Source organism: Electrophorus electricus, chromosome 16 (assembly GCF_041902795.1).
Source record: "Electrophorus electricus isolate QZ-2024a chromosome 16, ASM4190279v1, whole genome shotgun sequence".
Lineage (NCBI taxonomy): Eukaryota > Metazoa > Chordata > Actinopteri > Gymnotiformes > Gymnotidae > Electrophorus > Electrophorus electricus.
In genome coordinates, this window is record NC_137512.1 from 6,396,042 (window position 1) to 6,418,202 (window position 22,161).

Sequence of the window (22,161 nt, forward strand, 5' to 3'; positions counted from 1 at the left end):
ACAGGACGTGATGTCACAAGATGCAACACTACACTGCTAAGTCCTGTTCTTCATTTTGGAATTATTAATACAGTGACCATAAAACAGGTCAAATAAATAAATAAATCCATTAATGTGTGGTGTACACTTCGATGGACAATCCTTGTTGTTGTTTTCTTTCTTCAGTTTTACCTTATTAATATTAGAATATTAAATACTATTCTACCTGCCTGGCTTTGCGAATATTGCCTGGAGAGATTAAGGTAGCCTGCTAGATACATATCTCTTCTCAATATTTATTCATAATTTCTCAATGCCCTCTTTTGGAAATGTACATACATTATTTGCAATAATCCGATCAGAATGATTCGTCCTCGACATACTTTGGAACTTATGGCCTACTTGGAAAAGATCAATATAGATGAAGGGGCTCGTAATATGACGTAACCTGAGTCGTCACAGAAATAAAACCTCCCGCGTGTTCTTTAAGAGCATTGTGGCTCTTAAACCAGGTTGATCGTAGGCAATTTGATTTTTGAAGGTAAGAGAAGAACAGGTAATATATCGCTTATCAACTAACATTATTTATCCCACAAGTATTTTGGAAAAAATGTCATTTGGTAATGATTCGCTAACTTATTAAATAAAGACAAAATAATCTGAAGATCTGGTTAAATGTGTATGTTTTTATAAGGTTATAACTCATAACGTTTATAATTTTAGAACGCTCAAGATATTCTTGTTGGTGACAAGCTATATATAAATACGATGTATATTCAGTCTACGCCTTCTTATGTATTTAGAGCTCTTAGACTAGCTTAGGTGTTTATTACTTTACTTTCTAAACTAATCGATTCGTCAACGGCTGAGCAAAATCCTTTTTAGCTAAGAAAAGCATTAGAGTAGCAGTTAAATTAACACAAACTCTTAATATTACAGGGTAATTATTTATAATTATGGCATAAAAGTGACCATCCATGGGCCAAATTTCCTTTTTTGTTTTAATGTGATGAGTACCAGAACTTCTTGCCTTGCTTGTTTAAAATTATCCAGTGTAGCCACACGGGTTGTGCTGTTAGTGGACGCACGTTTGCGTGCGTGGCATATGGGCTCTATATTAGAATTGCATTACGAAATACATAGGTGTTGCATCTTGAAATACTTGCGTCTGATCACTTTAGCCTATTTTCCCAGACTTTCATTACACAGATACTTAGAACTAGAAGCGCAACAATCATTGATATGCTTTCATCAAACTTTTCTCGTGTTGAAATGTTAATATGATGTTGCATCAGAAAGGTCAGTTGTTATTGTACATTCTTGTACGCCCATAGGATGGATCGTGACTGCGTTTATGCTGAAGAGTAGCTAAAACAGTCGAAGCAAAAACTTGTGGGAGTTTTGGATTTCATTACATTTTACAAATGCTTTTGCTTAATTGCTGTGGAAACTGAAACATAACAAAATCATATTACACAGCTTTGTGAAACGTAAGTACGTTTAGAGGAAGTTAGAACGTGAGTAAACTGCTTTTCTAAACTGTCTGATTCACCCGTTTGATAAGCGGATAAACCATTGGAGCCAAAACTATAGCATGCCCAGATATGCTTGTACATCACATTTGGAACATCAACAATGTTTGAACTTTTCCTGTGGAATTTAAACACTGAACAGTTTTTATAGTATTTCTGGTGTGTGTCTGTAAGAATGATGTGTTTATTGTACCAAAGATATCAGTAATTGTGGTCACTGCATGTTTCAGTGTAGCTGTCACATCAATAGCTGGTAGATATGGTATTTAGATACTTTATTGATATGGTATTTAGATATGGTCAGTGCTTGACTGAGAGAAATTTGTTCCAATGTAATAATTGATCACTTGCAGCATAATGCAACTTTGCTAAACCATATGTAAATGAATAAAATTTATTAAAATTGTAGTTTGGAGTTTAACAGTCAGATAGCAGAAATGTAGGTGCGAGATGTTCTACATAAAATACCCTCTAACTTTATACCAGAAGGGAGAAGTTTAAAAAAGTACTGTGCAGGCAGTGAGCTATCTTTATAATTTTAGTGCAGGTTGTTGATGTATATAGAGGCAACAGATGTAAGCTCACAGCCAATGGAATATTTAAAGGACCACTGAGCCTAGAGACTTGGTCAGCTCTAGCAGCCTTTATACAATTCTGTTTCAGCAGCGGAGATTTTACCTTCTAATCCTTAATAATAAAGGGAACTACACTAGTGACCCCTGCTTGTACAATAGTCAGGCAAGATGTTAATGAGTATTGGATCCAGGTCTTGAAAGTCATTCTTAATCCTGTAGTCAGTTAATTGCTGTAGACATTTCAATAAAGATAATATTTCTATAAAGATAGTAAAAGATAAAGATAATATTATGATCTGATTGTACCAAAGGAGCATGAGATCTTGTATGAAATGCTCCTGAGATGGTACTGTAACACTGATCCAAAGTTTTGTTTCCTGTAGTAACAATATGAATCTGCTTCTTGTGCGGTCATCCTATTACTCATCCTCTTATGATATCACTGTTTGTGATAATTTTACTTTATTTCCTCATTTTTTGATCATAGGGATTTTTTTTCTTTTTGGTATCTTTCTAGTCTTTACTTGACCTCGGATTGCTCCCAGACATTGTTAGACATAACGTTATTTCCTGTTGGTTTGCTATTCTTTAAAACTAACTAAACAAATGTCAAGGGAAATTAAAAGGAAAGAGCACATGTTCCTTTGCAATGTAGTGTAGGTATTGCATCATAACTTACCAATGCAAACTATTATCCTACACAGATGGGATATTACATATAATATAGAGATGCATGTATTTTTCTTTTTAACTTACATGGAAAACATATTACTACTTCTATCAAGTTTCTGTGTACTTTGCCAGAGTCTGCTATCTGGTATGTGTGCTACTATTCAAAAATCTCATTCCTGACCGTAGTACTCATTAGAAGGGTCAATCCACATGGTTCAACAGCACTTTAAGCAAACCTGTTAGTAAGTTTAAAGGTGTTCACATTCAAATTAAATTTGACTTACTGTTATTTGCACTCCTGTCGGGGTATCTGAAAACGACTTGGCTAGGTTCTTTTTGCTGGCTTTTCCAGTTATGTTAATGTACATTTCAGCCTTGTGCATTTGGCACCTTTCCAGATCTACTGTTGTTGTGACAAGTGTAAAGCAAGCTAACATTTGCCTTCCTGGTGTCTCTTACAGAGTCTTCAGCATTCTCCTGCCTTCCTGTCCACCCTCACTGACCACGTGCCATGATGGAGTCAAAGTTGGCCGCCTTTGCCAAGTCATTAGTGCGCCGGCGTATGCTGGATCCCACTCAGGAGGAGACTCGCTTTGCCCGCTGTCTCTCCACCCTGGACCTTACTGCTCTGGGTGTTGGGGCTACGTTAGGGGCTGGCGTTTATGTGCTAGCTGGGGAGGTGGCCCGGGAGAAGGCAGGCCCAGCCATTGTGATTTGCTTTTTCATAGCGGCTCTGTCTTCCGTGCTTGCCGGCTTGTGCTACGCTGAGTTTGGTGCGCGAGTCCCAAAGACAGGGTCAGCTTACCTGTACAGCTATGTAACAGTGGGTGAAATCTGGGCCTTCATTACAGGATGGAACCTCATTCTCTCTTATGTAATAGGTAAGTATGTCCAGCATTTATGAATAAAGCAGCATGAAGGATGTGGAACTGTGAAGAAGTTTCGTAGTGTAGTGCCAACAAGCAATATTAAATATTAACCTAAAATGACCACTTGACATTCCAAAATAACTCGAGTGTGAGTTCCTCTAGTGTTGAATCCTAATAGTTCAATTAAGCACTGGCCTCTGAGACCTAATTAATTAACACCTTATGACAATCACATGGAATTGGACATGAAGGGAAGTGGATCTAAAAATGCATGAAGTGTTTACGCCTGTTTCTGAAGGGCCTGAGAGTGTCAGCCTGAGGTTGTCGTATTGTTGACGGGGAATGTGGCTTTGCTACCCTTGCACATACAGAAGGTCATCTGTGCTTCATCCTTTAGGTGCTGCCAGTGTGGCCAGGGCCTGGAGCTCCACGTTTGACAATCTAGTGGGACAGAAGATTTCCACCTTTTTCAATGAATCCATGTCCATTCCAGATACAGGAAATGTACTGACAAAATATCCGGACCTGTTTGCACTTATCATCATTATGCTGCTGACCAGTGAGTCCAGTACTCTTGAACTGCGCTACAATTTCTTTGAATCATGCATTGTTTCTATTGACTGTTGCATCAGATATAAGCAAATGGGATATGCAAACTTGCCAATGAATTAAGCAAAGGACTTGAAGTTAACTAGTTCACTTTGCAAATGGATATAACCTCACAGGATGTTGTGTTATGTATTAGACACCACAGGACTGTTTATACTATTCATGATATGTACGGTGCTCTTCATATTGTATTCATACATTGTTGTGAAGTATTTTTTGTTTTTTGGTGGGGTTGTGAAGTTTATAGTATTGAGAATGTTTGTGAATCCTTGTGTAATTATCTGGATTTTTTTCATGAATTCCTTCTTGAAAGTCATGATAATATATTAATAAAGTCATATTTAATAAACAACACATGCACATACCAGTGTTGTGCTAAAGTCGGTGACAATAATTCTACATCACTTGCCTTTCTTCCTATAGGTCTGCTGGCATTCGGCGTAAATGAGTCAGCGTTGGTGAACAAGATCTTCACAGGGATTAACTTGGTGGTGTTAAGTTTCATCATAATCTCAGGCTTTGTGAAGGGTGATCGTAACAACTGGAACTTAACACTGGAGGATATCAAAAACAACAAAAGTCTTCCAGTGCCCCCGTGAGTCATGTGACCTGCAGACACGATGGGCAGTGGTGGCGGGAGACTATCGTGCTTGACCATAATGGAATGTCTGGTGTGTCTACATGCACCAGATCTAAAATGTTGCCTTATGTTCTTATGTTTCTCAGGGGAACTGACTTCGGGACTGGGGGTTTTGCACCCTTTGGCTTTACAGGAATCCTCTCTGGTGCAGCGACCTGCTTTTATGCTTTTGTGGGTTTTGACTGCATTGCCACCACAGGTAGGTCCTGTTTGATTTTACTACTGAAACCTGTACAATCTGTGTGGCACAGTCAAACCAATCAACTCGTCCTCCTTTTTTTCTCCCGTAGGCGAAGAAGCCAAAAACCCCCAGCGTTCTATACCAATAGGTATAGTGGCTTCTTTACTCATCTGCTTTGTCGCATACTTTGGAGTTTCTGCAGCCCTCACACTAATGATGCCCTACTATGTCCTGGACACTGCGAGCCCCCTGCCAGAGGCCTTCAAACATGTACAGTGGGAACCTGCCCGCTACATAGTAGCTGTAGGCTCTCTATGTGCCCTTTCAACCAGGTCCGTTTACTTTTAGTGATGAACAGTAATTAGGCTTGGTTTCCTTCAGTGTTTTCCTGTGATTTATTCTTTTTTGGCTCCAGCCTGATGGGCTGTATGTTTCCCATGCCTCGTGTGATCTTCTCCATGGCTGAAGACGGCCTGCTCTTCCGATTCCTCTCCCGCATGCACAAAAAGACAAAAACACCTATGGCCGCCACCATTGCATCCGGAGTCATAGCAGGTAGAGCTGTCATGAAAAATAGGGTGTAACATCTCACCATGTGAAGACTTCCTGTTCAAGCAACTGCTTTCTTGTGACCTGACGTCTATGCATCTCTCGTTTTCTACATGTAGCCCTGATGGCCTTATTGTTCGACCTGGCCGCATTGGTGGACCTTATGTCGATCGGGACGTTGCTGGCCTACACGCTTGTGGCAGTGTGTGTTCTTGTCCTTAGGTCGGTGTTCTTTTACATTTTCTTCAGTCATGCACTAACAACAACAAAAAGGTTGCATAATGCTGGAAATAGCTGCTGGATTTAAAGCCAGTTTTGTTTTTGTCATTCTGTTCACAGGTACCAGCCAGGCAGTCTGAGCACCAGTACTGGCAGTAATCATGGTGAAGAGCATCAGAATAAGCTGCTGAATGGAACTGATACTGGGCTGGTGTCCTTCACTCCCAAGATTCTGCTGTTGCCCAGCACTCAGACACCAACCAAAACCTCTGGCCTGGTCGTATATGCCACCACAGCCATTACCTGTAAGGGCTTCCCTCTTGGACAAGCTGTGCCTGTTCTCTGCTCTGTTCATCGGCACATTTCATAACACCCCTGTGTGTGCAAACAGCTTGTTTTTTTTTTTTTTTTTTTTGGTTCACATATTTTTGGTTCTGTTTAATGGATAAGATATTCTAGAAAGCAGAAGTGAGTTCCTCTTTGAGGGAACATGTGTTGTGTGTTTTTTTTTTGTTTTTTTTAATAAGGTTTTCTGTGTTTTTCTGTCTGCAGGTGCGCTCTTCACTCTGCTATGTATTGTGCTGGCATTGCAGGCGGAGAGTATCATAGAGGGGCATAGTGTATGGGTCACTATGGTGGTTTTCCTTGTGATACTCTCTGCCATGTGCATTCTCATCATTTGGAGACAGCCCCAGAACAGGGAGGCTATTTCCTTTAAGGTACACATGCAGTGTCCTGCATCTTAAATCTACTGCCATCTGTCTTACACTGTTAAGTGACTGCATTTAACTATTAACTTATACTTATTTGGGTAGCTTTTTAAATTTTTGTTCTTTTCTTTCGTTATGTATGCAGTCATATGTTGCTTATACCTATATAGACTTTTTAGCTGCTTGACGTGATCGTTCCTTTCATATTCCAGGTCCCTTTGCTTCCTATGTTGCCTTTGGTCAGCATCTTTATTAACATCTATCTGATGATGCAGCTGGATGGTCCAACATGGATTCGTTTCGCAGTATGGATGGGTGTCGGTAAGCTACATCCTAGAAATGTAACTTTCTCTTGAACTGAAAACGTTACCAAAATAAGTGTATCTGGATATACAATCTAGACGTCAGATAAGGTTGCACTGAATTCTTTAAATATATACCAACTGTAATGCATCTTTCACCGTATGGATGCTTTGACAGTTTGATGAGTGTACTGTTGTTGACAGTTTGATTTTATGCTTTTCCCTCATTATATCTCAATGCTTTGCTTTAGGCTTTTTGATTTACTTTGCTTACGGAATAAGGAACAGTTCTGAAGCCAAACAGAATTCCTCCAGAAATTCAGAACCTGTTCTGCAAAAAAGGAGCCCAATAAGTTTGGATGAGAAGAACAGTGAAGTTTAATTGGACAGACCCTCGGGAGAACAATATGTTCTTGTTAAGTACAGTTAAATCAAAGCCCAAATATGAAAGAGACACTTACATTGAGTACATTATTGGTATATTATAAAACTTATGCTAATTACAGATAGTAAAACTTTCTTTAACAAGTAAAGCTTGCTAAAGTAGTAAACAAAAGCTTTAAATCCATAGGACCACAGAATGTAAATGAGGGACCTTCTGTAATTGTTTAAATGACATGCACTATATAAAAATCTTGACACAAAGATTTGTGACCTGCCCATAGCCCCTTGTCATAGTTTTTCATTTGAAGCAACTTCTAAATTAAAATGACCATGAAGTGTGTGTATTAATGTAGATGAGTGTTTAATATATGAATATATTTACCCTGTTGTTTTTAATATAAGCATTGTAACATTTTATGATGGACATACAGTATACAAATGTGAATTTCATTGTTGTCTGAGGTAAACTAAACGAGCAAATGTCTTGTACTTAATGTTTTTATTTAGTTGTTTTTTGATGTTGGTTTCTTTTTCTTATTGTTTAGAGATTTTTGCATATTTTTACTATGTAAATAAATTGTACAAGTTTTGCAAGTAAATGTTTTGTAAATAATGTTATTATTTTCATAAGGAATCACATTTTAATTGTGCTTTTTAAATATGCATTATCAATGCAGTTTTTAATATTTTGCTTTCTTTTTAAAACTCCACTCCATATAAAATCCACTAATATAACAATATTGATATGGTTGTTTTCTCTGCATTACTGCCTACCATACTAATAAAGAATTTATGGTTATTAAAAACAGTTGTACAAAAAACATTATCCATAAGCAATGTTGATGTCTACATTTTCTATATTGCTGCAAAGTGGACAGTAAATTGTCTGTTATGCCTGTCTTACTTTTGAAACAATGTGCTTATTGTGACTGCCCTTGCAGCCTTGAGAGAGAAGTGTGTATCCGTCTCAATAAAACAATAAAAATGAATATATACTACTTACTTTGTTAATAAATGTATATGGTACTTTTTTTTAAACTGACCAAAATGAAATATTGTCTTTAAACTTCAACTCCCAGACATGCTAGCAGGGTTAGGTTTCCTGTGTACATGGCCAGCTGATATCCGGTGTCTTTAAATTCTCAGCCATTAATCTGGACCGATCACTGTTGTTGCTTCCAAGTGAATAGAGTAATAATAATGATGGATGTACCCGTTAGCTAATGGATTAATAAACCATCGCCTTATTAAGCGACTTTATTTAGTTTATCTAGAGAGTATTTGAGACGAGGAAAGTTGTTCATTTTTGTTGACCCCGTTCGTACTCCGTGATCTTTCTCGGTTCTTTATTTTCTGCCGCAGTCAGAAATTATTCCAGCCTCAACCAGACCGTGTTTTTTGAAGGCACTCGCGTGCTAGTGGAGGCCAGCTATCTTAGCTTAGCTACCTCGGTTGGCTACCCAACGACGACGGTGCGTTTTGTTCTCAAGGGATTTGTCAGCAAAATATACGCTGCCGGTCTTGTGACGTTGCTCGTTTTTTGCTTTCGTAGTCTTAATCTTGTATAAAGACATTTATTCACGTAACCAAAAGCCCTTGGTTGTAGTTTGTACGATATCTGGCTAGCTAACCTAGCTAGCTGACTAGTTTGCTGTTGGCAACGTTAGCTAGCTAACATAGCTGGCTAACTTTATTGCGGTCAAATAATGTTGCTACAACAGTGACATTATAAACCAAAGGTCAGGCGGCGTCAAAGGTATGTGACATTTTATCGTGACAGTTAAGCAGGGTTTTATAACGTAAGAATCATTGAACGCTGCGTTATAGCAAACTAATCAGCTGTTGATGCTCAATACAAATGTCCGCTTACGTTTCCCCACTGCACATTCACGCTGTTTGATTGATTTATTTATATATATATATGTGTATGTATATGTATGTATCTGTGTGTTAGATAGATGGATAGATAGATTGATGGATTGATTTTAGGTGAGTAATTGCAGTGTACTGTAAGAGATGTAGAGAGAAAAAATTGTATTGAAGTACAGGTTCCAGAGAAATAGCATGAAAGAGGTACATCACACAAATATGCATATATAGCGTGTTTGTGTTTATGTATAAATGTGTATATTTTTGTTTGACTGTTCATGTATGTAAATACATGAATGTGTTGTATTGTGTGGTGATTGTTTCAAGCACAAATGGATATTATAAAATTATTTTATTCCATGCATTGTAAACAAAATTGTTGATGCTAATTGTTCAATGTTTAACTTGGTGCCAGGCTGTGTAAAGCAGAGAAGGACTTGAGGGATTAGCACATACAGGGTCTTTGTGTCACTATTTGTCCCCCACCCACCCCCAACGCATCAGTTTCCTGCTGGCCTTCATCTATGACCACCGCCATGACCGCTCAAAGAGAGTCCGACGCAGTGAGTAATCTGCTTTGCTTAATTCAATTACATTTATACAGTTCTCTAATTGTGGAATTAGAAAATATGAAATGAAGAGCCTAACTGGACTTGCATCTAACATGCATATTAAAGTAAACTTTACACCGCATTCCACATTATTATGCAAATTTCACTTAAGTGTCAAAGATTTAACTTTGTTTTTCAATTAAACTCATGGATGGTATTGTCTCGGCTCTTTGGATCACTGAAATCAATCTCAGACACCTGTGATAATTAGTTTGCCAGGTGAGCCCAATTAAAGGAAAACTACTTAAGAAGGACGTTCCATATTAAGTAGGCCACAGGTTTCAACCATTATGGGAAAGAAAAGGGATCTCTCTCTGCTGCCGAAAAGTGTCAAATAGTGCAATGCTTTGGACAAGGTATGAAAACGATAGATATTTCATGAAAACTTAAGCGTGATCATCATACTATGAAGAGATTTGTGGCTGATTCAGAGCACAGATGGGTTTGTGCAGATAAATGCATAATGAGGAAGGTTTCTGCCAGACAAATTCATCAGATTAAGAGAGCAGCTGCTAAAATGGCGTAACAAAGCAGCAAACAGTATTTATTTGAAGATGCTGGTGCCTCTGGAGTCTGGCGAACCTCAAGTTGTAGGATCCTCCAGAGGCTTGCAGTTATGCATAAACCTACTATTTGGCCACCCCTAACCAGTGTTCACAAGCAGAAATGGTTGCAGTGGGCCCAGACATGCATGAAGACTAACTTTCCAAACAGTCTTGTTTACTGATGAGTGCCATGCAAACCTGGATGGTCCGGATGCATGGAGTAGTGGACGGTTGGTGGATGGCCACCATGTCCCAACAAGGCAGCGACGTCAGCGAGATTGTCATGTTTTGGGCCGGAAACATGGGGAAAGAGAGCTGGTAGGTCCCTGAAGGTGTGAAAATTGCCTTGGCAAAGTGTATAGAGTTTGACTGACCACTTTCTTCCATGGTACAAAAAGAAGAACTGTGCCTTCCGTAGCAAAATCTTTATGCATGACAATGCACCATCTCATGCTGCAAAGAATAGCTCTGTCATTGGCTGCTATGGGCATAAAAGGAGAGAAACTCATGGTATGGCCATCATCCTCCCCTGACCTCAACCGTATTAAGACACTGAGTATCAAGCAGAAGATCTGAGGGAGGGAGGCAGTTCATATCAGAACAGCAGCTCTCAGAGGCTGTTCTGACATCCTGCAAAGAAATTCAAGCAGAAATTCTCCAAGAACTCAAGTTCTTTTGTGAAGGTGTTATCAAAGAAGGGGTCCTATGTTAACATCTAACTTGGCCTGTTAAGGTTTTTATGGAAATGGCTTTTGATTTCAGTAAATGTGACTTCTTAATGCTGCAAATTCAACAAATGACCATTTTCAGTTCTTTACCACCTTTAAAATGTTTTGAAACTTTGTTGTGCATAATTTGGAACAGTGCATTTTCAGTTTATTTTTGAGAAAGTAATCGGGGGGGCGGTTTGTTCAATAAAATTCATTTTATGCTCAAACGGATGATGACTTGAAAATGATAGTCATTTGCATTGACCATTTAGGATAATCAGAGAAAGATCATTTGCATAATTTGGAATGCAGTGTACATATTTATCTTGAAATATAAATGTCTCAATGTTTATTTGATTAATTTTAATAACAAAATACCAAAATCTTGATTTGCATTTATTGTGACGAGAAATGGCAGTACTTCACTTTCAGGAATTAAGAAGTTTCTGCATTCTCAGTACCCACTTCAGCTCTGACATGCTCTACTTTCTCATTCCTAATATTCTTCAGTTCACTGAGTTGCAACATGTAGGCCTGTAGTGCCATCCATACTTTCTTTTATGGTTTAAAGGCTATTGCTAGTGACTACAGATTAAAATTCTCTAGGTATTTAAAGGAAAGAGTACTTTTTAATTACAAATGTTACAGCTATTCATTATCATATTAATGGTGAATTTATTGATATTTTGACTCTGGTAGGGGGAGCACTGGTCTTTTGATCAGCTTTTGCCTAATGTTTGTAAACAGACTGCTGCCATGACATCGTATGTTGTGACCTTTCTTCTAATCCTTGATATCCCTTGACTAAAGTCAAATTGCTTTGCATTTTCCAGAGTAAGGGACTGGGGGGTGGTGACCTAAATTTCAGCAGAAGTACCCAGTGGTGTGCAAATGGGAGCTGTTGCTTGAGCAGGGTTAAAGGATGTGATATGAAAAGAAGTGTAATGTTTTGAACGTGTCGGAGAGCTCCTTATGGACATGGTCATTATTGAGGACCGATTTTTAGAATTGGCACTACCTAGGTCATGACTTGTGCTTCTTTCATAGTCCAATAGGTAGCATCTGTGGATTGTGTATTAAGATTGTTAGATAGCTGTACTAGGAATGCTGACTAGATTTGTCAGTGTGAGTGCACCAAAAAGGCTTGTTTTTCTGTAACACAAACTGGTTTTGTTGCTTTGGTCTTTGGTAGCTTTAAGCAGCTAGATGGGAAGTTCACTTCTCTCACTTCTCCTTTCTTATTTTTCAGGCAGACCATAGATCACGAGTCATTAGTTGCAGTTTTATGCATCTTCATGGTTCTTCGGGGGGGGTGTTCTATTTTGGCCATGCTCTGTGTGCAGGAGCTAATGCTAGCAAGTGGCTTTTAACCAAGCAGTGCCAAGACCAGCTGGCTTACCTTTTTCCAATCCCCTCCACCTCTCACCGCTGCATGAATCTGAACGAATGCATTTAGTCCCAGCCAAGCCTTGCATACATGGTGTGGGTGATGTCATGTTTAAACCGAGGACTCATTGAAAACTGGGAATGGCATGGAAAAAGTACATTTAAACTCGGGGGGGAAGGAAAAACAGCTGAACAAGGGAACTCTTTGAACAGCTGAACTCTTTGAATTCTGTAGGTTACTCTTAAAGCATAGCACAGACCCTGTTCCTTTTCTCATTTTATTTCAGGAGCTCTATTAAGGTCTGCTGGTACCTAGCCTCAATCTGTAGTACGCCACCCCCTACGGAGCAGAGCATTGTGCAAATACGACCGCTTTTATTAGGTTCCCTAATGCAAATAATATACCTTAAACTACCATCATCTCCACTGTCTGCTTTAATGTTGTGCAGATGGCTTTCTATTCCATGATGAAGCACCTTTGCTCAGTGGTTGTGCTAAACTGGATGTCTCATTTTAGGGCTGCCAGTCCTTCACTTTTTTTAGTTAGTACAGCACAACCAATCAAGTTTCACTCTGCTCAGTGCAGTTGTCGTGGATTCACAACTTTTCAGTACTCAGGACTGCTGGATTGCTGATTGAGTGGACCTTGATGTGAAGAGCACAAGGAGGTATATGGCAGGGTGTGGTGTGGTTATGGCTCCAGCATGCATGCTGGTTCCATAGGTTGCTTGTTGCTTAGCATTACATGAGTCATGTCATCCTTGTTGCCATTTTGTTTCAGTGCTGTAATTTGGGTCCATGAGGTCTCCCAGCTGGATGTGTTCTTGACTGCTTGTGATAGTCCCACCATCTTTATTGTTGTTAATTATTATTGTTCTGCACTTCAGAGGTGTTTTTAATGGTATTCAGACAGCTGCTTTTCCCCCTGCATATCAACCAGCTTCTCACCTGCAGACGCATCCTCCTAATAACTGGGACACTTGGGGTTATTGCATTAGGGTGACAACCTGGGGGGAAAAGGAGGGTGGGGTGGAAGTCCTTCCAGTTACACCATAGGGCAGGAATGCTTCCTCTTGGCCCCACCCTCTCTGCACTGTCACCGTGGAGATGCCCATTTAACAGGAAGCTTCAGATGACACTACCAATTTCACCTCCTCAACAGCTAAGGCAGAAACCTAATTAGGAAGGACTGTCTTGTTTCTGTAGATTCCCCTGGCTGTACAATGAGTGCAAGTGGAAGGGTTATGTGATGCTTAAAAGCTGGCTGGGCGCAATGGAAAAGTATTTGCCCTCTCTTGGGGAGTTTGCTAGTTCAAGCCTCATTGATGCTACTGCCATTTGTGGCTGGAAGGCTAAATTGCCACTGCACTCTGGGTGGGGGGGATAGCATTCCTCTACCCCCGTACCCCCGGCATTCAATGCCCCCATCAAGCCAATTGTGGACTTGTGTGTTCTTGATTGTTGACGAGTGCAGTAAGTGCTATCTTCCGAGTGCATTGGCCTGGCCTCTATTGCAGTATGAACAGCCATTCAAAAATGTGGTGCTTGGTTTCACGTGTCTCGCTTGCTGCACCTTCCATGGTTTGTTGTTCTTATATGACTGGGAATGCTTGGCAATTGGCATAATGACTATATGGGGGTGGGGTGGATAAATTGGAAAGGGGGAGCCAAAAAAGTAAGCCTGGGCCAGAGATTTTAAGATGTTCATTCCCTGTCCTCCTTTCACTGATTCCAGGTGAGCTTGCGTCTGATCCTTGTGAGTGGGAAGACTGAGGACTTCACCTTCTCTCCCAATGACTCGGCCACGGATATTGCACGCTATGTCTTTGAAAACTGGCCAACAGGTAAGCTAAACTGCATATGCATTGCACGGGTGGACAACATATTGTTTCGCTTAATTTAAAAGTCCTCAGAAACAGAAGGCAATAATTCACAACTGCAGTTTTAATTCCCCTTTCATGTTAGTTGCCACTGACTGCAGTCATTAAGCATCCATTTAAATTTAGAGGGGAAAAAAAACCATCATCTTAACAGTAGTTCTCCTGCATGTGTTCATATGGTGAATCTGTCAGAAGGCATTCAGCAATGGACAAGTGCTCTGTTGCCATGCACTGCTCCTGTTAGTCTGGTAGGATCCTATTGTGCAGCTTGTGAATAAACACTGTGCTTGTGTTCCTTTACAGGCTGGGAAGAGGAGCAGGTGAGCAGTCCCAGTATCCTGAGACTCATCTTCCAGGGACGCTTCCTGCATGGCAATGTCACACTAGGAGGTGAGCTACTCACAGTTCTTAACTCCTTCAGAAACATCCTCTTTTCCAGGTGGTGGTGTCATCCATTTTTGTCTCTCTGCCCCCCCCCCCTTTTTTCTTTGAGTGGAATTAAAATATTTTTTGGCACACATTCATCTGCTGCTCTAAGATACTTTTTAATAGTGCATTTAACCTCTTGTGATGACTCCCAGGTAAACTAGTATCTGTATACTGTGCCTCTTTTTGAACAGCTCTGAAGTTGCCCCCTGGCCGAACAACTGTCATGCACTTGGTTGCCAGAGAGACACTGCCAGAACCCAACTCTCATGGTAAGAGCTGGACTGTCCCCATTGGCAACATCGTGTGTGTGTGTGTGCGCGCGCCTGCCTCCTAAGCAGCTCTGCATCTGAATAAAGGAAATGGACATTTTTGAGAACCTATGCCAGGTAGCCCCTGGCCTTGTTGGGTTTTAATCTTCCAACCGAACCATTTATTGTAGCTTCCTTAGCAAACCGTGTGGTTGCTGTGACATTTCAAATGATTGTTTTTTTCAAAATAATTGGTGCCCAGTTGCCTACATTTGATGTACAAGATTGGACATATTTAGGAAGCAGATTTTGATGAATTGACCTTTTGCCTCCTTTGGGACAGGGTCCTGAGCAGCAGTGTAATTGGCTACATTACCGTAGGTTAGGGTGCATTGTCTCTGGAGCCTGATGGGAGGTATTGTTAGGGGCGGTGCTTTGAATCAAATTTTGTAGCATGGTAACTCGAGATATAAAGTACATTCTTATTGATGGTGTGAGATTAAAATATTTTAAATCCTAAATAAGTCATGAGTGCCATTATTACAGCTTGTAACAAAAAGTAATTTTTCTCCACTCAGAGAATGACATGTACAAGAGATGTGTAGTCTGGGATGATTAGATGCATATCCTTCTAAATATGTCACAAAGTGGCTTTGGAAACTCGAGATTGTAGTCCATATAGAGACTTTGATGCTTTATTTTCAGTTTGTAAAGAGTGTCTAAACTTTGCTTAGTATTCAAAGAGAAGCATGTCAAACAATAGCAAACATCAGTTTGAAGGCACCTCATGTTTCCCGCTGTTGATTTCTCACTAGCCACTTTAACGGAGGGTAGAGGTTTCTAGTAGTCACCAGTGGGCACTGTCTGTCCATAGCTCTACATCTGGTGGGACATTTTTGGGTGTTGGACCACTATTAGCCCACTGAGGGATAAGATAATAATTGATCCTCATACCCATAGCCATGCCCCTACCATGTTAGTATTAATGTTGCATCTAAATAATATTTGAGAAACACGACGATGACCCGGCATCTAAATAACGGACGACAACAACATAGATTTAATTTATGAGCATGTTTTGGGTATTCTCAGTACTTTTAGAACAGTAATGAACTGTGTGATGGTGATTTTGTGGTACACTGTGTTTTTCAGCTTTTTAAGCCAACCCCAGCAAAGCTAAATATCAGGACACTTGTGTATTGCTAAAAGAGTGAGTGTGCTGGTGATGTATTTTTGACCCACCCTATTTTTGTTAGCCTGTTTGTTTGTTTTACATTATGATCTGATTTGACTTTCACTCTCAAGGCTACATAAAAACAAAGCCTAATAGGAGGAGTATGTAGTGGGTTTATTATTAGGTGTCACTTGGCCCTTTCCTTATGATGTTTTCTATATTTATTTTAAGGCCAAAGGAACCGGGAGAAAACTACAGAAAGCAGCTGCTGCCTATTGCTGTAAACAGAAGAACGATCAACCCACTGCTCCCACAAACACGCCTCCTCTGCCCTGCCACCTTCCTCTGCTTACCAATCAATGTGATTGATGAACAGCTTGGGGGTTCAAACTGATTTCTGTTCATTTAGTTGATTTAATCCTGTACAGTGGCTGGTACCTTTCTGTGCCAAGTAATTGATTCTGTTTTGCTTTTTTTTTGGTTGCCAAAATTTCTTTGCTTAGTCAGGTCATAAGAATTTGTACATAGCCATAGAAAATGTACATTTAATAGAAAATGAATGGCAGTAACATGGAATACCTGGATCACCGAAAGGCAGTTGACAACTAGGAATTCTGCATCCTGGAAAAACAGGAGCCATCTAAGGAATTCGGTGTGCTTGGGTGAAAATCTGGAGGTCCCCTCTTTCTGATTGGAAATGGATTTCGAACTGGCTTTGCTTTATAAATGCTGGCTGCATTTTAGACTCATTTCTGATCATGAAGTCAAGCGCAGTATGTGTGTGGCAGGCCTTGGAATTACATTTGACTCAGATCTTGCCCTCTGGGGCATCAATTGTTCCGCTGTGACCTGGACAGTACATGACAAAGCATCACTCCTCAACATGATCTCCACCACCTGCTGTGAAGACCTTTTTTGCTTCATACATGTAGGACCAGTATAGAGGAGCTGATGGCACATGCCATGACCACCCATGTTTGCCTTTTGGCACAGGACCAAGTGGTCGTTTGAACCTAGTTGAGAGGCACTTTTTTTTTTTAATTTTTTTATTTTATTTTATTTTTTTATTTTATTTTATTTTTTTTTTTTTTAAACAGTTGTTTTGATCTGTGCATGCCCTAGTGTAGTGTTTTCTTACCCTGGGTGTGTACCTGTCGTCTTGGAAAACTGTTCACCTCTTATGTGCTTAAATAGTGAAGGCCCCTCCCACTGAACATTGCGTGAAAAGGTTGTCAAATGTGCTTGATCTTGAAAAGGCATTTGGTCCAGGCAGGAGTTCAGTCTGCAACCTCATTCGCCTAATCAGACTGTCTGCCCACGCATCCCGAGGAATGGCCATCACCAGCCAGCTTAAGGAATAGGATAAGGGAAGTATCGGAGGGCTCCTGTGTGAACACCTCGCCCATAGGTACTACACCAGAAGCACGGTTGATGTCTGGCGAGGGCAAAGATGAGTGAACAGGAGATCGACCCTTAATTCCCGCCAAACCCCAAACTTGGGTGTTTTAATTCCTAATGTTTGTATGCTTTCTGTATTTTCATTTGCTTCTAATTGTGGAGAATTAATATTATTAATAATGGAATTCTTAAAAAAAAAAAAAAAGGACTTTGTAATCTTGTCAGTGTAGTTCAGATTTTAATTAGTAGACATTTAATGGCTGACTGTGTGTGTGTGAGATTTTGGGGGAGGGATGGCATGAATGACACAGGAGAACAGATCAGCCGTGAGTGTGTTGAGGAAATGGTCCTGACTCTCTCCTTTTGAGTGGCCACCCTTCAGTGAGTGAGTTTTAATCATGACTGCTGTGGAATTGGCTTCACAATATTAAATGTAAAAATACAATCTGCTTAAAAGCCTGTATTATAAATTAATTAAAAAAAATCTTTGAAGTAATCTCATGGCCTTTTCTGTTTTATTTTTCATTTTATTTTTTTAGCACACCATGTTCATTACTCTTACAAATTATGGATGACTTCTCAAAAACGTGTGCTGACGAGGCGTCTGGACTCCCCTCGCCCAGCTTCAGTCTCTAGATGGCGGTGTTGGTTTAGTTTTCTAAGCAGATGATTCATGGTCCTAACCTACACCCTCATTAACAGTCTCCTCACTGCAGCTGAGAGCAGGCCATAGTCAGCCAGTGTTTTAATACTGGTTAGAGTGAATGATGTTATTACATTCAGGCCTTACTATATGTGCATATTATATATGCACTACATGACAAAGTATATGGACACCCTGCTTAATGATCATGTTCAGGTGTTTCAACCACACTGCTTGCTCACAGGTGTATAAAATAAAAAAAACCATGGTTATGAAATCTGTCACTGGGGATAGAATGGTTTGCACTGAAGAGTTCAGTGACATTAAACATGGCATGGTCATAAGATTTGCCACAGGTCCTGCTTGGTATTTCCTCTTCACTAGTAAGGGTTATTGTCAAGTTAAAATGTTTAAGAACAAGAACAGTTCAGTCAAGAAGCAGTAGTCCAGTAGACCCGGAAGGTCAAATGAGTGCTGATGTGTACAAAAATTACCCATCCTCTGTTGCATCCCTCATTTAAGAGTTTTGAACTGAATCTGGAAACGTCAGCACACGAACTGTGCATCTGGAGCTTTGTGAAATAGGTTTCAGTGGCCGGGTAACTGCACGCAAAGCTATGATCACTATTCACATTACCAAGCACAGTGTAATGGAGTGGTGTAAAGCTTACTGCCACTAGACTCTGGAGCGTTGGAATTCTCTGGAATGATTAATCACATTTCACACTTTGGCAGTCTGATGGACAAATCTATGATTGTTGGATGCTAGGAGAGTGCCCTCTACTGGGATGCCAACAGTTAAATTGGTGGAAAAGAGACAATAATATGGGCTAAATCCCTTAATTCCAGTGAAGGTTAATGTTAATGGTACAGACCACATGGTATTTTTAGACAATAGTATGCTTCCAGCTTTGTGTTTAGGGAAGACATTTTCATGCCTCAGCATGACTGTGCCACTGTGCAGTCCATAAAGACATGTTATGAATTTGGTATGGTCTGAATAGAGCCCTGACTTAAATCCCTTAGAAAAGTTTAGGCATAAATTAGAATGTCAGTTGTAAGCCAGATTTCTTGTTCAGCATCATCCCCTGACCTTAGAAATGTGCTGTTGGCCATCAATCCCCATAGATGCAGAGACCCTAGCTGCAAAAGAGAGGGGACTACAACTCTGTGTTAATGCCCATAGTTCTGGAATAGGATGCCCAACAGGCTCATGTAGGTGTGATGATCAGTTGTCTAAGTACTTTTGGTCATTCTCACTAGACCATAATTTGTTTTCAACGTTAGAATGGTCATCAATGTTTGTGGATCATCGAGTAAAGAATGTGCTAAATATATCTCCGAAACTGGCCCATCCCTTTTTTAAGTTGGCAGTGTGAGACTCTGATAACATTGTTATGAGAGAGCAACGTAATCTTCTGTCCCTCTCTGTTTTGTTTTTTTTTGTGGTTTTTATTACTGCTTTCCTGATTAAGTACATTTTTTCCCTATTTTGATGGATCCTTTCATTATGTACAGCTGAGAGGTTTCCAGTTGACATTGGCAAAGAAGGATGAGGAATGGTCCAAGCCATCTATTCAGGCACAAATCTCCTTGTAGTTAAGTACGAATGCTTGTCCTGTTCTCTTACTCTTAGTACACACTCAGCAAACAGTGCTGAACAGCAATAAAAGAAAGTTGTTTATTTCTAATGAACAGTAGAATGTACTCTCTCTCTCTCTCTCTCTCTCTCTCTCTCTCTCTCTATATATATATATATATATATATATATATATATATAAAGACAGAGAAAATATTTAAATTATTTTTCATATAGTGATCATTGGGTAGGTTGTCAGTTGGAGTCTGTGACCTAATTGCTTTCAGCTTGGCCTGCGTGAGCTCATAATCTCCAGAACCTTTGTTGAAACGTTAATATGCTTCACCCGTGTAGGGTCAGGCCTCTGTGGTCTGTGTGTGAGGGAAGAACAAAGTGCAGGGTTAACTTTAAAAGAATGAGCAACCAAATGCCTTTGTGCAGACATGGGTCATGGGGGATTTGGACTGGAGCCCTGGGAGTGATGGGCCAGCTGCTTCACTACTCAGCTTCCTCTCTATCTCTGTGTTTTGGCATGGGGATCCCAGAAGGGGGGAAAAAAAACCATCTTAGTGACCTGCTGTGGTATAACTTCTTTAACCCTGGGAGACCCTTCTTTTTATTCTTAAAGGACGTACCTCTCTAGGGATCCATAATACAGCCTGATGGAAAATGTAAGGCACCATGTGTAAACTCATTAAAGGTTCTAGATGTTTGGAACCTGACACCAACAGAGGTTTTTGACATTGCTCATTGCCAAATTCCCTCTTTTCCCCTTCCTGTCTTAGGACAGGCTGAACAGTCTTATGCTGTCAGATTTGCTGATATTAAAAACAGCTGTCTGTCTATACATAATAGGCATATTCACAATTGATTAACCTGAACTTCTGTTGCTTCTAGTCAGTGCCTACTATGACTTATCTGGGAACCATGAGGTGGCAAGGAAGAATTCAGCTGAAATCGGTAAGAGGTTTAATGGTTTTTGAAAAGATATGGGGACCAATATCTTTGCAAGAAAGTGTTTGCAAATGTGTGAGTGGTGTCATTCTCTTTGCACCCTGGCACAGCTGGCCTGCTCATGGGAGAGTTTAGTGGATCCACGTGTCTTAGATGTGTGAGTCCCTTTTGCGAGTGCACTAAAGGTCACTGTCCAGGCAGTGTGAAACTGCTTACCACTCAACTCAGCTCTTCCAGGTCCTTCCCTGGTCATCTCTTCTGTTCCTAATCAGAAAACAAAAACCCAGACACAAGTTCATGTGGCTGTGGTTTTCCATAGGAATGTCTGTAAAACTGGAGGCGTAACGGTTCCTCACGGTTCCTCTGCTTTCCCAGCCAAGCAGCAATGTCGGTGAGCAGTGCAGCGCTGAGTTACAATTCATGTTTTAGTTGGCTGTTTGTTTTAAAAGGTGGTCCCCTAAGTTCTATAACCTACCACTGAAAGGAGTAACCGGACAGAGAGCTTGAGGAGAGAGGTGCTTTAAACAACACATACTCTGGGTCAACTGGAATGGAAAACGAGAGCAAAGAGTGGCTAACGTTCCTTGCCATCTAAAATTATTTCAGAGACAAGTGCGTCAATGCCTTCTGGATGAAAGAATTTGTTGACTTCAAATGTGCAAATGATGCTAAAAAAAAAAAGTGAATGATTTCATGCCATGGCCACCACTCTTATCAAGGTCTTTTCTCCTCTAGAGAATGTGTCACCTTCAGTTAACTTCATCATATTATAAGTGGTTTTGATGCTTTGTAATATTATAACTTTTTATCTCAGTGATGTCTTTACTCAGAGGTATACAGTATATAAAGCTGTAGAGTGAACACATTGAGGTAATATGTTTGCTAAATATCTGCCTTCTACATTCTCAACCAAATCCATTGGTATAATTATTGTCAGCTTTGTCTGCATACTTTGTTAGGCCCCTGTTATTACAGCACATGCCCAAGTGTGTCACTGAAAGTGGTAAACACAATTTTTGTACTTCTTTTATGCAGGACTTGGAAGACTATCATGCTCTCTTATACTTCTAAAGTTATAGTTTTAATTCATTGCATCTTCATCCTTCCTTTAAGTTGCTTGTCTGACAGCCTGCGGTTCTGGCATGCTTTCAGTGTATCAATCTTGTGCCAGCTGTGAAGTTTTTTTTTTTTCTTTCAGAGGGGGGATATCTGGGAATTATTATTAGGAATTATTAAGGGACTAATTTCCTGCGGAACTTGCTTTGTCAGTTGTAGGTATAACAAAAGGACATGGATTAGTTTGTGCTACAATTATTCTTTATCATCATGCAAATAATTCACGAGTTTGTTTTTCAAGGACTGTGCCAGATGTATGCTTGCCAGTCCTGCAAAAGTGTAAGTGGACAACAGAAGAAAGTGTTGGTGCTACAACTAATCTTATATGTACCTTCTCAATGTACAATAATGGGGCCAAATCAATTGATATTGTATAAAATCACCAAGGACGTATGGCA

General features: G+C 40.1%; 2 protein-coding genes across 7 annotated transcripts; both read left to right on the plus strand.

Moving 5' to 3' along the window:
• The first annotated feature begins 421 nt into the window (after window positions 1–421).
• On the plus strand, window positions 422–8,223 carry slc7a3b (solute carrier family 7 member 3b). 3 transcript variants are annotated; one of them, XM_027012999.3, is made up of 12 exons: window positions 422–520; window positions 3,220–3,639; window positions 4,025–4,186; window positions 4,660–4,831; window positions 4,963–5,075; window positions 5,167–5,389; window positions 5,473–5,612; window positions 5,726–5,828; window positions 5,946–6,130; window positions 6,378–6,544; window positions 6,748–6,856; window positions 7,089–8,223. In XM_027012999.3, the coding sequence occupies exons 2-12, from the start codon at window positions 3,270–3,272 to the stop codon at window positions 7,217–7,219; spliced, it is 1,875 nt and encodes a 624-aa protein (XP_026868800.2). In that variant the 5' UTR covers window positions 422–520; window positions 3,220–3,269; the 3' UTR covers window positions 7,220–8,223. The 3 variants fall into 3 exon arrangements, with proteins under 3 accessions (XP_026868800.2, XP_035388113.1, XP_035388112.1); XM_035532220.2 differs by having other exon boundaries at window positions 458–535; XM_035532219.2 differs by lacking the exon at window positions 422–520 and adding an exon at window positions 829–1,469.
• A 131-nt stretch (window positions 8,224–8,354) lies between these two features.
• On the plus strand, window positions 8,355–17,967 carry ubl3b (ubiquitin-like 3b). 4 transcript variants are annotated; one of them, XM_081698869.1, is made up of 6 exons: window positions 8,355–9,294; window positions 9,506–9,653; window positions 14,078–14,186; window positions 14,526–14,612; window positions 14,843–14,920; window positions 16,305–17,967. In XM_081698869.1, the coding sequence occupies exons 2-6, from the start codon at window positions 9,615–9,617 to the stop codon at window positions 16,355–16,357; spliced, it is 366 nt and encodes a 121-aa protein (XP_081554995.1). In that variant the 5' UTR covers window positions 8,355–9,294; window positions 9,506–9,614; the 3' UTR covers window positions 16,358–17,967. The 4 variants fall into 4 exon arrangements, with proteins under 4 accessions (XP_081554995.1, XP_035388161.1, XP_035388162.1 ...); XM_035532268.2 differs by having other exon boundaries at window positions 8,355–8,977; XM_035532269.2 differs by having other exon boundaries at window positions 8,355–8,693.
• Window positions 17,968–22,161: the final 4,194 nt, after the last annotated feature.

What these genes read in the sequence shown, in the direction of transcription:
- ubl3b (XM_081698868.1), top strand. Translation starts at nt 9,615, where the DNA reads ATGACCACCGCCATGACCGCTCAAAGAGAGTCCGACGCA. An exon ending in CTTTGAAAACTGGCCAACAG is followed by an intron (nt 14,187 to 14,525) that starts GTAAGCTAAACT and finishes GTTCCTTTACAG; the next exon opens with GCTGGGAAGAGGAGCAGGTG. An exon ending in TGGCAATGTCACACTAGGAG is followed by an intron (nt 14,613 to 14,842) that starts GTGAGCTACTCA and finishes CTTTTTGAACAG; the next exon opens with CTCTGAAGTTGCCCCCTGGC.
- slc7a3b (XM_027012999.3), top strand. Translation starts at nt 3,270, where the DNA reads ATGATGGAGTCAAAGTTGGCCGCCTTTGCCAAGTCATTAGTGCGCCGG. An exon ending in GTGTGTGTTCTTGTCCTTAG is followed by an intron (nt 5,829 to 5,945) that starts GTCGGTGTTCTT and finishes TTCTGTTCACAG; the next exon opens with GTACCAGCCAGGCAGTCTGA. An exon ending in TGCCACCACAGCCATTACCT is followed by an intron (nt 6,131 to 6,377) that starts GTAAGGGCTTCC and finishes TTCTGTCTGCAG; the next exon opens with GTGCGCTCTTCACTCTGCTA.